Below are 16,814 nucleotides of genomic sequence, written 5' to 3'. Positions count from 1 at the left end.
ATCAACCCTGAATATTCATTGGAAGGACTGATGCTAAAGTTGAAGCTCCAATACTTCGGCCACCTGAGGCAAAGAGCCGACTCACTGAAAAAGAAGTTGATGCTGGGAAAGACTGAAGGCGAAAGGTGAAGGGGGTGAGAGAGATGGTCAATAGCATCACTGACTCAGTGGACATGAATTTGAGCAAACTCCAGTAGGTCGTGGAGAACAGGGAAGACTGACGTGCTGCAGTTCATGGGGTCACAAAAAGTCAGACACAACTTAGTGACTGAAAAACAAATACTACTAAAATTCCTCTTTTAATATGTGAAGAAATTTAGGCACAAATAGATTAAGACATTTCCTGAAGACTCTTACTAGAAAAAGAAAGTGGAAATTTGAACCCAGGCAACCTCACTACAGAAGCCATGCCCTTGTAACTGCACTAAGAGGCACTCGAGATGATGGTGCACCATTGTGGTCAAAATGTACTTGTAGAACAAACATCCACTTGCTCATTCTGCAAACATCTGTATTTTATGAGTTAGTCTAAAATTAGTACCAACTAATTTGTTAGGCAAGACTATATTAGCACATACCCTCTACCATGCTAAATTACAGAAATATTTCACCTTTAGATAACAATTTTGAAAGCAGATACTGAAAGTAAACACGATTTTTATTCCTTAGGTTTTGTTCTCAGTTTTCCAGATTTTGTTCATTTTCATTCCCTTTACATGACTTGGCCTGCTAATGTCTCCTAGCCTTCCAATCTCAGCTTATAATCATGGCTTTAAGGGATTTTTCTCCACCCTCATATGTTTTGCAGCTTGAGCTCCCATATATAACACCACACACAGGGTGGCTCACACAATAAAAATGGATTTGCTCTTGGTCCTAGAGACTGAAAGCGCAAGATCAATGCTGGTGATCCTCCTGGCTTCTTTTAAAGTATTTATTACTTATGTGTTTGTCCATGCCAGGTCTTAGCTGTAGCACAAGGACCTTTGGTTTTCCTTGCAGCTGTGGGATCTTGCTGTTGTGGCACAGGAAATCTTGGCTGTGGCATGTGGGATTTAGTTCCCTGGGCAGCAAATGAACCTGGGCCCCCCGCATTGGGAGCAAGGTGTCTTAGCCACTGGACCAGCAGGGAAGTCCTTGGCCTTTTTTTAATGCAACTTTTTTTAACATTGAAATACAGTTGATTTACAATTATTGTGTTAGTTTCAAGTACACAGCAAAGTGATTCAAGTATACATGGATATACAAATACATATTCTATTTTACAGTCTCTTCCATTGAAGGTTATTACAAGATATGTGCTATATGGTGGGTCCTTGTTGTTGATCTATTTTATATATAGTAGTTTATGTCTCTTAGTCCCACACTCCTAATTTGTCCCTCCTCCCTCCTTTCCCCTTTGGTAACCATAAAGTTGTTTTCTATGTCTGTGAATATATTTCTGTTTGAAAATAGTTCATCGGTATTCTCATCATTTTCTGTCTGGCTTAGTTAGTAAGATAATTTCCTGGCTCTCAAATCACTGTGTGCTTATGTGGCCTTTCCTCATATGCAGACATATGAGAAGAGGCCACTGATTGTACAGGATTAGTACACCATTCTTATGAACTTATCTAACCATAATCACAGCCTAAAACCTTAATTTCCAAACAGAGTCCCATAGGGAGTTAGGGTTTCAACATATGAATTTGGAAGTGACACAATTTAGTTAGTCCATAGCATCATTCTATACACTTCTATGGGCTTCCCAGGTGGCGTTAGTGGTAAAGAACTCACCTGCCAATGCACGAGACAGATGTGTGTCCGATTCCTGGGCCGGGAAGATCCCCTGGAGGAGGGCATGGCAACCTACCCCGGGATTCTTGCCTGGAGAATCCCACGGACAGGGGAGCCTGGAGGGCTACGGTCCATGGGATCAAAGGACTTGGACACGACAGAAGTGGCTTAGCATGCATGCGCGCATACATTTCCATAGCACTTTCTCCTATTTTAGGATGATTATATAGCAATCCCCTGTTGCTCTACCTGTTGGTTTTTAGACATGAGTGTCCTCGTGCTGGACCACACGCCTGCATCACCACTGTGTCCCTGGCCACTTCTGTGCACTTCACGCCCATGTGAAACTGAACAGGACCTTGTGGGGCCCCTGAACATGGAAGCTTTTCTGTCCCGTTTCTTGTTTGTAGCGTACAGCCTCCAACCTCCATCACCTTCCCTGAGTCCAAACGGCAAGTTCAAACAGTCGCTAATCAGGGAAGTGAAAGGATGCAGAGACAAGGGAGAAGCAGTCAGGAAACACCAGCACAGCCAGGGTCCTGGTCCCCCAGGAACTAAAGCCCCCAGTAAATGGCAGATGTCAGCATTCTTCATTCCAGAGAAGACCACCCGGGGTGAGATGAGAGGAACCAAAGAAGCTCATCAAGAGATCAAGAGGTCACCTGAGACCAGATTAGAGGGATGCAGACCCTGCACAGGCCGCACCGTATCAGCAAAGCTGCCTTTGAATCATTGCAATAAAAACTCCTCACCAAATCCTCCCAGGTTGAGACACACAGCCTCCAAGGACAAGAGCCCACTATGTCCCCTTCTGCCTGGCAAAGCAATACAGCTATTCTTTTCTATTTTACCCAAAACTCTCTCTGAGATTCAATTTAGCACTGGAAAACAGAGGCTGAGTTTTCAGCATCACATGTGCTCCAAGCTGGTTGAAGGAACAAGGGGCAGAAGGAAGTTTCCCATTCTTCCCCTTCACCAGGTCTCCCACAAAATGGTATAATTAGCAGGGGTAGTAGCTTGGTCAGGTCTAACAGACACCTGGGGCTTTGCTGGAGACAGACCACCAAAACAAGCCTTAAGCTGATTCAGCTGCTGAATGTATGGGCTTCAGTCCCCTCCAAGGTCCTCATCAAAGTCACCGAAGGACATGTCATCAATTAAGCTAAACTCTGGTCACCAGCTATTCCTGGGCCAGGAAGCAGGGGCTTTATCTGCCCAGGCGAGTGGCACACAACCCAGTTTCTATGTTCTTATTTCATGTGAATCAGTCATGTAAAAATAGGGTAAATACGTTAATAAAGTATACCCGCTAAATAAATGATCATTGCAATGCATAATAAACAGAATCACTTATAAGTCAGTATAAAAAATGCTGCATTCAAGCTTTTACACAATTTTATTGTACTTTGAATAACAAGCATGTAACAAATTTAGAGCATGATAAGGATGGACTATCTCAAGTTACATTCCTTACAAAAGCATTAAGTACAGTACACCAAGATTGTTTAAAATATTTTAGTCTGCTAAAAAATTATCAAGACATCCTAGGATCTATGGAGTTACCTTTCCTGTCAACTAGAGCACTGATTCCCATTAGCTTTGCTACAATAAAAGTTAACATATATAAACATACACATACAGTAAATGAAATGGGAAATGAAGGCATGCAACAAACATTCCAATTACTAAGCAGGTATGAAGAAGAAAGCATTTTTAGTGTTTCTGAACTCACGATTCCTTTGAACATATTGACCAGGTCTAATGAACCTTTTTCTCCAGAATGTCTTTAATGGTTCATATTTAGACCATTCCCAATGTAATCATTACTCTTTTTAGCATCATCATTCATTGAATCATTCGAGAATTTGCAAACGGAGTAAGAAACACATTAATCTCTTTCACAGGTGGTATTCAAAGCACCGAGTGGCTAAACCCTGTCTGATAAGCACAGACGTTGGAATAGTGCTCATGTGGTGATACAGTCTGTTCCCAAGTTGAATATCAGCCCTGATCTCATTTCCCATGGCCAGATGCACGTTTCAGCTAATGTAGAAGAATGAGCTATGAAACATGAAATTCACACAGACAAGAAATTGAACTCAAATACTCTGCTGCACAGAGGCTGAATGTGAAATTTTCACAGTGACTGAAACTGACTGGCTGACAGGCAATGGTGGTTTTTTTTTTTACATATTGAACTTTGATTAAAATGAATGGACTTACAAGAAACCCTTGAGATTTAGTTAATGCTACCAATCTAAAGGGTCCAAAGAACTGAGGAGCCTTTAAAATCAGTATACGTGACCTTTTCTATATTTTTCCTAAGGAAAAAACAATAATAAAAACACCGAGGTACTTGAGTTTCTTTTCAAGGGATTACTGTTGTTATCTTCCTGAGATGCAAAGACCACAAAAGAAGAGCACCATGCCAAGGCTACTGGACGAGGCACCAGAAACTAATAGTTTGGTCCTTTTCTAAAGGGGTCTCTTCCAACAATGACACTAAAACACAGCGACGGATCACAGATGCCCGGGGCGCCTGGCTGTCCTTGGGTTCCGGGTTTTCCGTGGTCTCCATCTTTGCCAGGGAGGCCTGGGTCTCCAGGAGGACCTTCTTTGCTTATTCCAGGGGGCCCTTCTGGACCTATGATGGAACAATAGCAACATATGAACACAGAGTTTGTTTCTGGGCTGACACAGCTCAATCTGTAAAACATGTAAGCTGGAAAAAAGACTCTCTTCAACATTTTACATATTTGTACTCAAAGTGGAAAGAGAAGGAATCCTCTTGATAATTCTATATGCCTTCCATTTGGAAAAGAACTATCCAAAAATAATTTCCAAAACTAAGCCAAGCTGTGTTATTACAGAAATCATGCAGCTAATGAAGACACAGAGCTAACATTTTAAGATTTCAATTTGTGGATTTCACATTTTCACAATTTTAAGATTTCAATTTGTGGCTAAACTATGTCTTACTTTCAGCTTACTTTTGCCAATATTATTTTAGATTTGCCAGTAATATATCAGTAAGCGGAAACTTTAATGAAGTCACTTTTGTGCCATATTTGCAGTCAAAATGACTATTTTCATTATAGGTATATAGTTTCCACAGTGAAATACATTGTCATTAGCATAATGTCATAATAATCCATACACAACGGTATTATAACACCAATTTGTAAACCATAATTTAGTTCAACTAGCATGCTCAAAGAAAGGAAAATTAAATCAAGACACTGACCTTTTAAAGTTGGTGACCGAAATATTTAGGTCTGGGGATGGAGCAGTGTGGTTTGGGAGCACTCTCTATCACTAATAGTTCCTGCTATTACTACTAATAAATGTTTATTTGACACTTAAGTATTGTTCAAAATGCTTTGCATACAAATTATTGAATCATCTGCTCCACCTGAAAGCCTCAAAAAGTAGTAACATCTAAAATAATAGTGATGACGCACATTTATGGAAAACACAGCTTTGGTTGTCATACACTGTCTGAGAGCACACCATATATTAACTCATTTAATCATCCAACAGTGTCATGATACAAAGAAAGCTGAGCGCCAAAGAACTGATGCTTTTGAACTGTAGTGTTGCAGAAGACTCTTGAGAGTCCCTTGGGCTGCAAGGAGATCCAACCAGTCCATCCTAAAGGAAGTCACTCCTGAATATTCATTGGAAGGATTGATGCTGAAGCTGAAACTCCAATACTCTGGCCACCTGATGCTAAGAACTGACTCATTTGAGAAGACCCTGATCCTGGGAATGATTGAAGGCAGGAGGAGAAGGGGACGACAGAGGATAAGATGGTTGGATGGTATCACCGACTCAATGGACATGAGTTTGAGTAAACTCCAGTAGTTGGTGACAGGGAAGCCTGGTGTGCTGCAGTTCATGGGGTCACAAAGAGTCGGACACAACTGAGCGAATGAACTGAACTGAACTGAAATAACATCTCATCGCTATTTTACAAATGAGAAAACTGAGGCAAAGCAAAGTGAACACAGCTAGCAGAGTTTGGCTTTTGAGTCCATTTCAGCATTATTTTGGGTTCCGGGAGTTGGTGATGGACAGGAAGGCCTGGCGTGCTGCGATTCACGGGGTCGCAAAGAGTCGGACACGACGAGCGACTGAACTGAACTGAACTGAGAATCATAAAGATAAGACAGTGATACAGACAGCGATATACATTAGATAGGCATGGGCGACTGAAACCATATGAGATCTAGTCTAAGGAGTGGCATTCTAAAGAATCTAAATGATAAGAGGGAATCTTGAATGATTCATAAATGTAATATAGGATAAAACTTCTAGTAGTTAGATCTCAATGTGCTGAATGTGAATCACTCAAAAAAGGAAAGAAAAGTCTTGATTTCAAATCTTTGGACATAGGTCTATGGTGATTTTCCTAAAGCAAAATGTGCAGGAACACTTATGAGCATCACCAGTTCTTACCTGGGGGACCAGGAGGACCTTGTGCTCCAGGGTACCCAAGTCCTTGGCTCCCCTTTGCCCCGTTCCGTCCAGGGAGGCCTGCAGAGTGTCAGAGAGGTGAATAAGCTTACTTTTCCCATAAAATCACTTCTTCCTTAGATTGTTTCTTTCAAAGCTGTTAATATATACATTAAAGAAAAAGAAATCTTTTTAAAAAGTTTCACCTATTTATTATTACTTACCACCTATTTATTATTACTAACGGGAAAGAGAATTTTTTAAGCCACAGTTTTTAAAATAATTAATGCTTTAGAAACATAATGAGATTAAATATTAAGAAAGGAAAATTATTGGAATTAATTTTATTATTTAGCCCTTTCTGTTCATCACAGCTGTTCCTTTGATGAAACATCTAAATTGTTCAAATCATATTAAACTAAAAGGAAATAATTATCAACCAACATTTCACATAAACATTCAAAGGCAAAGAGCAGTTAAGTTGTGGCCTACTATTAGAAAGTTTGGTTGCAAAACTTAATTCTTTTTTTTTAAGATTTTTTTTTAATGTGGACCATTTTTAATGTCTTTATTGCATTTGACACAACACTGCATCCACTATTTTTTTTTTTTAATGTTTTAGTTTTTTGGCCCCAAGACATGAGGGATCGCAGTTCATTGACCAGGGATTGAACCTATGCCCCCTGTATTAGAAGACTAAGCCTCAACCACTGGACCACCAGCAAAGTCTCTAATTTTTCTTATAATAGAAAACAATGTCGAATACAGTAACAAACATTACCAAAGTCAAAATAAAGGAAATGGTGTCTGCGATGTTCTATTTAAAGACACTATTGGACTCAAGCAAAATTTCTAAGTTCATTGTCAACATTTTCTGATTTACAAGTTCACATGCTTTATAACCTTGAATTTTCTCTCTTGACTTTAGGATATGCTTTCAAAAAATACAATAATTATTCTTTAACTCAGCTGACAAATTTAGATGTAGGGATAGAAAAATTTTTTGTCTTCAAGAAGACAAACATGAACTCTTGCCTATTAAATCACTTTAAGAGGTGAATACAAAAAATATCTTTTTTTGTTGTTCATTTGCTTAGACATACAAACTAAGTACCTTTTAGTCCTTTGGCACCTGGGCGTCCCGGAGCTCCCATTAATCCGGGAACACCATCTCTTCCTGGCAAACCAGGGAATCCTCGGGGACCTTCTGGGCCCATGGGACCGGGTGGCCCTGGAATACCCGGGGAGCCATGCTGGGGCTGGCAATGATCACAGCTTTGAATTCTTCCACTTTGAAGTAAGACAGGTAACTGGGCTTAAAAGCAAAGAAACCCCAACTCTTAACATTTAAATGGTGAGTGGACATTAATAATCACTTATAATTAAAAAACAAAAAGATTTACAGATGCTTAACTCTTGGCCAATAACTTCATTTCTAGAAATTTAACTAGGAAACATCCATTGCTGTTTACAATAATTTTATTGTGGAAATTGCTTCAAATAAGGGGGGAAAGTACCTTGCTAAAAGAAACTGTTAAATTATAAGTGTCACATTGGGGAATAAAATTACTAGAATTATGTCAGAAAAGAAAATTTAATCAATGGTGAAATAATGATAAATTACTTTATGAAAAAGATTACAAAAGTTACATGTAAAAATACTTATATAGGAGAGACAAAGATGGATAAATGTCCTTTATTTTCTTCTTTATCTTACTTATGCTTTTATAATGTCTACAAAAATATTTATATGACTTCTGAAATTTGAAAGTTATTAAAATCTGTATGTTTGAGACTTACCTCTTAATACATCAGCGCAAACTTGTCGAATAAACTCTTCTGAAAATTCTCTCCCCTGCATCAAATTATTAGGGGTTATAACATGGACATGCCAAGTACAAAGAATGAAAACATAAAACTGTGAAAGAAGCAGAATACATACGGGTTTCCCATCCAGTCCTGGGGGGCCCGGAGGACCTGCTTGTCCGGGTGGCCCCTGGGGGCCTGGGGGCCCCATCAGACCATCCACCCCAGACTCTCCTTTGGCTCCAGTGGCACCTCGGGCACCAGGCTCTCCCTTTTCACCTCTCTAAAAACAAGCGAAATCTTCAGAAGTTCTATTTAAATATTTCAGGAGGTATAATTGCACCATAAAAGTCCTCCAGAATACAGATATGAATAAATACAAACATATATCTAAATTATACAGGTAACTGCTGGGAAACACCATAATTGATCAGGAGGGAAATTTCATACTATATGAAACAGCAATTTATCCATCCAATCAACCACCCATCCAATCCTACAAATAACCGTTAATTAGTACATATATTGATTAGGCAATATGCATAGTACCAGAGATACATCAGTGACTCTGACAGTCTTGTTCCCAGGGAGTTTAAATTCTAGAGGTAGGCATAAAAATGCACAGTATTCCTCATTGGAAAATACGCAGAAAAACAGTTCCTAATTTAGAATAGGAATCAATACTATTGACAAATGTGTACCATTTCGTACCTAATTCAGTGAACCTACATATTCTGAAAATCTCTATTCAGGAACTATTGAAGAACATGAAAGATATTTTCTGCTTGGAATGTCAATGGCTAGATTTATTTATACAGTACTGAAAATTAAGCTGTGAGGACTGGACAGCATAATGCAAGAAGAAACATACCTCTCCTTTTGCACCGTGATGGCCTGGAATTCCCTACAAAAATTAATAGGAAAAAAAATGTGCAAGTTATAGTACTAACAATGTGGCATGTACCCTTTAGACATATTTAATCAAACTTGAATTTTTGGTTTGGAAGACAGCAATAGAAATAGTGACAAAATCACATATACAAGAAACCTTTTTCAAAGAGACTAATGACTAGGAAATATACTAAATGAATAATATAAAAGGGTTAATTTACATAACTTTCATTCATCTATATGAATATTTTCAAATGATGCAGGTCAAATATGTAGGTTAGAATGGCATTCTATCTGAATTCTTTTAAAACTCTACTCGTATTTTAAAATATATTACTAGTTTAAGGAAAATTAAAAGTTAAGTCAGGGAACATACCCGATATTTAATAATAACTATAAATGGAGTACAGACTTTAAAAACTGCATCACTATATTGTACACCTTATATATGATTATACACTAACTATACTTCAATAAAAAGCTCAAATCAGTAAAATAAGGAATATTTATTCTTTTATTCAGTGATTAAGATCCTATTTTGTTTCAAATTTGTATTCTTAAAACTAAATTTTGTTTGAGTACTATAGATAAACAATGGGTTAAAGAAAAGATAACATAGGGGAGAAAAACAGACTGTCCTATGCTTAAATCACTCATGGCTGGAAATTCAGAGATTAGGAAAGAAGCATGTTAGTGTGAAGTCAAGTGGGCCTTAGAAAGCATTACTATGAACAAAGCTAGCGGAGATGATTCAATTTCAACTGAGCTATTTCAAATCCTAAAAGATGATGCTGTGAAAGTGCTGCACTCAGTAAGGCAGCAAATTTGTAAAACTCAGTAGTGGCCACAGGACTAGAAAAGGTCAATTTTCATTCCAGTCTCAAAAAAGGGCAATGCCAAAGAATGTTCAGACTACTGCACAATTGCACTCATTTCACATGCTAGCAAGGTAATGCTTAAAATCCTTCAAGCCAGGCTTCAACAGTACATGAATTGAGAACTTCCAGGTGTATGAGCTGGATTTAGGAAAGGCCGAGGAACCAGAGATCAAGTTGACCACATCCACTGAATCAGAGAAAAAACAGAAGAATTCCAGAAAAGCATCTTCTTCTGCTTCATTGACTACATGAAAGCCTTTTACTGTGTGGATCACAAAAATCTATGGAAAACTCTTAAAGAAACAGGAATACCAGATCACCTTACTTGCCTCCTGAGAAACCTGTAAGCAAGTCAAGAAGCAATAGTTAGAACTGGATATGGAACAAAGGACTGGTTCAAAACTGGGAAAGGAGTACATTAAGGTTGTATATTGTCACCCTGCTTATTTAACTTATATGCAGAGCACATTAAGCAAAACACCTGGCTGGATGAAGTACAAGCTAGAATCAAGATTGCAGGGAGAAATAGCAATTACCTCAGATATGCAGATGACACAAACCTTATGGCAGAAAGGGAAGAACTAAAGAGTCTCTTGATGACAGTGAAAGAGGAGAGTGAAAAAGTTGGCTTAAAACTCAACATTCAGAAAACTAAGATCATGGCATCTGGTCCCATCACTTCATAGGAAATAGATGGGGAAACAGTGGAAACAGTGATAGACTTTATTTTCTTGGGCTCCAAAATCACTGCAGATTGTGACTGCAGCCATGAAATTAAAAAATGCTTGCTCCTTGGAAGAAAAGTTATGGTCAACCTAAACAGCATATTAAAAGGCAGAGACACTACTTTGCCATCAAAGGTCCGTCTAGTCAAAGCTATGGTTTTTCCAGTAGTCATGTATGGATGTAAGAACTGGACCATAAAGAAGGCTGAGTGTGAAATTGATGCTTTTGAATTGTGGCACTGGAAAAGACTTGAGATTTCCTTGGACTGCAAGATCAAACCAGTCCATCCTAAATAGGAAATCAGTCCTGAATGTTCATTGAAGGACTGATGCTGAAGCTGAAAGCTCCAATACTTTGACCACCTGATGTGAAGAGCCAACTCAATGGAAAAGATCCTGATGTTGGGAAAGCTTGAGGGCAGGGGGTGAAGGGGACAGCAGAGGATGAGATGATTCAATGTCATCATTGACTCAAAGGACATGAGTTTGAGGAAACTCTGGGATATAGTTAAGGACAGGGAAGCCTGATATGCTATAGTCCACGGGGTTGCAAAGAGTCAGACATGACTCAGCAACTGAACAACACAAATTTTGTACAATGGGCTTCTCAAGTGTCACTAGTGCTAAAGAACTCGCCTGCCAATGCAGGAGACCCAAGAGATGCAGGTTTGATCCCTGGGTTGGGAAGATCCCCTGGAGGAGGCACGGCAACCCACTCCAATATTCTTGCCTGGAGAATCTCATGGACAGAGGAGCCATAGGAGAGTGAGGCATGACCGATGCAGCTTAGCATGCATATGTGCATGTTGACCAATGTGGCAGTTTTTTCCTCCCATGATATGACCTTTACCTGAAGCTCTCTCACCATCACAATCATGGGATACATGTGAATGGTTCCTTTAAAGTTTTTCCTCTTATCTTTTACATAGTCATTCCAATGACATTTTTGAGAGATGATAAGAACCTTTAGGAAATACACTAGAATTTTTTGTTTTTGAAATTCATTGTACATTCAGGCTCCAGAATCACCCAATATTAGTTTAGAACAAAGGGTATAGCTTTCACAATACACAGGAGGGATTTCATTAATCAACTTTATTATTTTTTATTGAAATATAGTTGATCATTAATCAACTTTAAAGTTAAAAATTCATGTTCTGCAATTCAATATAAAACTCAGCGTATAATAAACATTTCAATACAGAATTCCATATATAACAATGAAGTCTGAGGATTTATGTTGGTTTATTTCTAGGTTCCTTCAACATGAAGATCCAAATGAGACAGAAGAAAAAATTAGGGAAAATCAGTGTTTGGCACAGAGTAAGGGAGATTCTCAAAACTTGAGCATAAAGACACTAAATTTTAGTTTTCATATAAAAATCAGTTAGTGAGTAAAACACTCTTTCTCAAGCCATTCTTTAAATATAGAAGTTTCTGAAGAAATGCAGAGATGTCCCCTACCAGATAGAATCCTCCAATTGGATCCAGGTACAGGGAAAGATAAAAGATAAAAGCTCCCAGGACTAGAACCAAATTAGATCTGAAACTGAAAACAGCTGTCAGCTGAGAATCCACTTAGATGATCTTGTGAGAGAAACATTTGCTTGGGCCCCATTCACAACAAGAAGGCCAAAAAAAAAAAAAATCAAATCGCACACGTGCCGCACTTGGTAGGCTGACAGGTAACTTAGGGCTTTGTTTACTTAGATGGGTGGGACAACCACTCAGCAGCTGAGAGGCCACAGCTGCCCCGACCCCTCTGCAGACTTAGGTCATGGGGGCGGAAATGCAGCTTCCAACACACCCAGGACAGAGCTTTCCAGGAAACCCAAATCCTGCCTTGGGGGAGGCAGACTTGCTTTTTCTCTTGAGAAGTGAGAAAAAAAAAAAAAAAAAAGATGTTAAGGGAACCTTGCCAAGAGTGTCATCTGTCAACCAGTGAGCTAGCCGCCAAATTGTGCGCTCAGAATCCAAAGGAAATAGGCTCCTATCGCAGTTTCTGTGAGTAAAAATGTAGGAGGCCCGGCCGGGGTCTTGCAGGCTGACGCATGGAGAGGCGAGGCTCTCCCGTGAGAAGAGCCATGCACACTTGCTGTGTGGTTAACCCGGGGAAGCAGAGCAGGGCGGCGGGGAGCAGGCACAACGCTGCTTGTCATCCGGCGGTTTATCATGGGGCGAAGGGGCCCAAACTGGAGACCTTTCTTCCTGACCATCACTGCACACGGGCGGACTGGGTCCTGGGCGCTCTCAGTGACGCCTGCTCTGAAGCTCAGCTTCTAGGCTCTCAATTTCCCGACACCCAGCGCTCACCTTTCATCTAAGACGCGCCCGGGGCATGTGCTTTCAAACACACGCCTTCCCACCCGCCTGAGCCTCTCCATTCCTCCAAGCGAGGGACCCAGAAACTCCACCCTTGGAGCCATCACCTCACAGTTTCATCCCCCTACCACCAGTTAGTGCAACTACGGAATCTGCCTTATGCCCACACTCCCTATCAGCTGGATGATTTTATTTGTCCATTTGGGCTCTGACTTAACCTACACGCCACGTGACAATCTCACAGAAACATGGCTTCAGGAGGAGTTTAAAGAAGAAAGTTAGCGCTGAAGCACACAGGTTACTATGTGTTCCACAGATAGCTGGTGGGAAGTTGCCATGGAGCTCAGCCTAGAGCAATGGGATGGGGCTGGGAGGCAAGCTCAAGAAGGAGGGGATATATGTGTGTTTATGGCTGGCTCACACTGGCAGACAGCAGAAACCCACAACATTGTAAAGCAATTATACTATTAAAATTTTTCTTAAAAAAGAAGAAAAGCATGTCTTATGTATCTATTCCATGACAGTTCCCCGAGATGGGATTAACACATCTGTAGGGTAGCAAATTGTGTCTCTGAACAAACTAGAGGGAAACAAGTCAATTCTTTCACTACACAGGGCCTCAACTGCTCATATTTTAAGAAGAAAAGAAAAACTCCACAATAGGTACAGAGATGCTGCTATGAATGGCTGCCTTGGGCCATTACTACTCCAAGAAGCAGGTGGAATTGTCTGCCTTCAGTCATTTTTTAAAATGTGGCCCATTTTTAAAGTCTTTATTGAGTTTATTACAACATTGCTTCTGTTTTTACATTCTGGATTTTTGGCTGAAGGGCATGTGAGAGCTCAGCTCCCTGACAAGGGATTGAAATTGCACCTCCTGCATTAGAAGGCAAAGTCCTAATCACAGGGCACCAGGGAAGCCCCGACCTTTAGTCATTTACTTGGTGAGAAATAAGTATTGCAAGCCAAGTTTCACAGCCACAGAGAGTATCAGCATGGGAAAATAAAAATACAAATTAAACAATTAAAGCAAGCCCTGACCACCATCACCACAACAAGCATTCTCATCCCTGTGCACTCAGAACGCACACTACATCTCCCCTTCTCCTCACTCATTTTTATTTGCAGGTAACTCTCGTTCAGTCTTGTTCAGTTATGTGATTCATTGATTCATTTTCCATTAAAAAAAAAATACCTGTGATCCTGGAATCCCTGGTCTTCCATTTTCTCCCTTTTGACCCTTTAAAATTGAATAAATGTTATTTATTCGTTTACACATACATGATGCATTCACACACACAACGCATACTATGTACTTTGCTGCTGTCTACAGCAAAGTTCACAAGAGCAGCGATGCAAATATGCAAAATGATGCAAGAGGAGAGAAGAAAAGAAGTGAGAGGAAAGTCAGCCTAACCTTAGAGTTAAAATTGACGGAGACAAACAAACTACCGACTTTGGGGAATATGTAAATAGAACATGTTAGACAATTGAGGGTGTTCTGCAGAGTCCATGCTCATGGCATGAAAACTGTTTAAAAATTCAGTGACTGTGGTCATTTTCTTAATTTCAATGGCATTATGTTTGGTGTGTATTATGTACATGTGAGGGCAAGAAGACCACTTTAAAGACATTTTAAATGCTTGGGGCTGGTGCACGGGGATGATCCAGAGAGATGATATGGGGTGGGAGGCGGGAGGGGGGTTCATGTTTGAGAACTCATGTACACCCGTGGTGGATTCATGTCAATGTATGGCAAAACCAATACAGTATTGTAAAGTAAAAGAAAGTAAAAATAAAAATTAAAAAAATAAAGAAATAAATTTATATTTAAAAAAATAAAAAAAAAATTAAAGACATTTCTACATTTACACTGTAGAAAATATTTTGAATGAAGATCTTTAAATTAGGACAAATAAAGAAAACTTGATAAAGATACAAACATATTTGTCCATTCAATTAATATTTTGTATAAGACATCCATCTTGTATAAGACATTGGGCCAAACCCTGAAACACCACTATTTCATCTGTATGTTGAAAGGGTAATTAATATAGTCTAGTAAAACATACACCTAGATATATAATCAGTTAAAGATCTAGTGACTGAAATTTTAAATCACTCCTGAATAGCAGGTTTCGTTTGTCTTTTTTTTTCCATTTAGTTATACCCATGAATTCCCAGGGGCCCTATTTGCTGGCAGGACCCTGTAACTTCAGGACACTTCCGCAAAGTGTCCCTACGTTGCCATCAAGTTTCTTACTGTGTGGTACAGAAGCTAAGCAAATTAATATCTTAAATATGCAGTTAAATTCCAAACTTCAAAGTGGCTAAGATACGAAATCTTAACTGTTCTCAAAACAAAAAACAAATTAATGTTCAGGATAAAGGTATTAGCTCACCCTTCAGTAGTAATCATATTGCAGTATATAAATGGATTAAACCAACACCTTTTACACCTTCAACTTACTCAACTTACACATTTTTTGTGGTTGGGGGAAAGGGTGACTGGACTCAAGGAGACTAGTTAGAATGATGCTTCAGTCACCCAGGACCCATGACAAGAAATGACCAGGGTGGTGGATTTCAGAGAAGAGGCTTAATTCAACTTTCATTGTCTGAAACACATTGAGACTGTGACCCTAGCAGGTTTTTACTTTGAAATTTTCTTTCATGCCTCTAGATATTCCAGAGTTTTGAACATTCTGGGAAATTTTGCAGTGTCTTTGTTTTATGTGAAGCTTATTTTATGTAGCAAAACTCAGCCACTATTGCTAACCTTTGTAATTTTAAAAACATCGCAAAACCAATACAGTATTGTAAAGTAAAATAAAGTAAAACAAAATAAAAATAAATTAAAAAAACATCGCTGAAATACTGTCTGTCCAGATTTACAATTTTGGTCAGAAAAATCTTATATATTTCTAGAACGTGAAAGACTAAAAGGCCGACAGATACAGTTTATTCCTTATCAGTGTGTCACTGTTTCAGCCAGCAGCGTCTTATTCATGGACCAGCGATCAGTTAAGGAACAATCTCATCTAGAGCCACTGGGACTGAGGTAGAACTGTCCTCCCCTCTCAAAGCTGTAGCACATCCCTTCTCTTCACCTTTTTCACTAAGACACCCAAAAGCAAATGTCCTAAATCACCCCAGATTTCTTCAGCCTGATCTAATTTTCTGGTATAATTCTCCCTCTTTTTATTAGTTTGAATATGTTTCATATGTAGAGTGAATAGTGTCTTATCAAATTTATTTGTGCTATAAGTCATGTCAAATCATCTGGGGAAACCAACACACCATAAAGTATATAAATGAACAGATATTACAAGAATAAAGCATAAAGTCCTGACTTTATTGCAAGCCAAAAAAAAGCCAGTAACATACCTGAATGCCCCTTTCACCTTGATTTCCTTTGTCCCCCTGCAAAAAGGCAGTTTTATATGTAGCATAATATAATATATTCTGTAACCTTTCAGATAAACATGTTTTTCTTCAGCAAAGAAAAATACATGGTCTCATGCAAATTCCACAAGTGCCTTATATACAGAAGCTAACATAATATTTGGGAAGAGAGTAAAACCACATTATGTCAAAGTGATGTTCTAAATGAATACTTTCTTGTGCTCTTATATTCAAAAGAAAGTTTACTACAATTTCTTTGTTATAAGGAAGAAGAAAACTTTTCCATATTGATGACAATCTAAGGTTAAACAAAGAGAAGACTTGACAAATCTTGTTTTATGAAATCAAACTAAAAAGTCTTCTTACTATTCAGCTAACAGTAGCCACAGATTTATAAGAAACAATGAAACAATGCTGAAACGGTATTTAGAAAATATATGCTTCAAAAATTAACTTTTGTAGGAAAAGTCATATACCATAATATTGTTTCCTAGAGTTTCTCAGCCAGGAGAGATGTTTGAAACCAACTAGTTCAATGTCTTTGCTCTTATAATTA

At 38.9% G+C, this 16,814-nt stretch overlaps 1 protein-coding gene across 3 annotated transcripts in view; it reads right to left on the bottom strand.

The window, feature by feature from the left end:
• Positions 1-3,153: 3,153 nt before the first annotated feature.
• Positions 3,154-16,814, bottom strand: part of COL21A1 (collagen type XXI alpha 1 chain) — a 245,398-nt gene continuing 231,737 nt past the window's right edge. For 2 of the 3 annotated variants that reach the window (XM_069564079.1, XM_069564078.1), the window contains 8 exons: positions 16,241-16,276; positions 14,049-14,093; positions 8,909-8,941; positions 8,174-8,320; positions 8,032-8,086; positions 7,346-7,546; positions 6,235-6,312; positions 3,154-4,420 (listed from right to left, as the gene is read on the bottom strand). In XM_069564079.1, coding sequence (XP_069420180.1) covers positions 4,233-4,420; positions 6,235-6,312; positions 7,346-7,546; positions 8,032-8,086; positions 8,174-8,320; positions 8,909-8,941; positions 14,049-14,093; positions 16,241-16,276 — 783 coding nt within the window. In that variant the 3' untranslated portion in view covers positions 3,154-4,232. The remainder of the gene's footprint in view (positions 4,421-6,234; positions 6,313-7,345; positions 7,547-8,031; positions 8,087-8,173; positions 8,321-8,908; positions 8,942-14,048; positions 14,094-16,240; positions 16,277-16,814) is intronic. The other variant, XM_069564080.1, reaches the window with a different exon arrangement.

This window comes from Ovis canadensis, chromosome 20 (assembly GCF_042477335.2).
Source record: "Ovis canadensis isolate MfBH-ARS-UI-01 breed Bighorn chromosome 20, ARS-UI_OviCan_v2, whole genome shotgun sequence".
NCBI classification, from domain to species: Eukaryota; Metazoa; Chordata; class Mammalia; order Artiodactyla; family Bovidae; genus Ovis; species Ovis canadensis.
The sequence above is the reverse complement of the archived record's forward strand: the minus strand, read 5'-3'. Positions and strand labels throughout refer to the sequence as shown.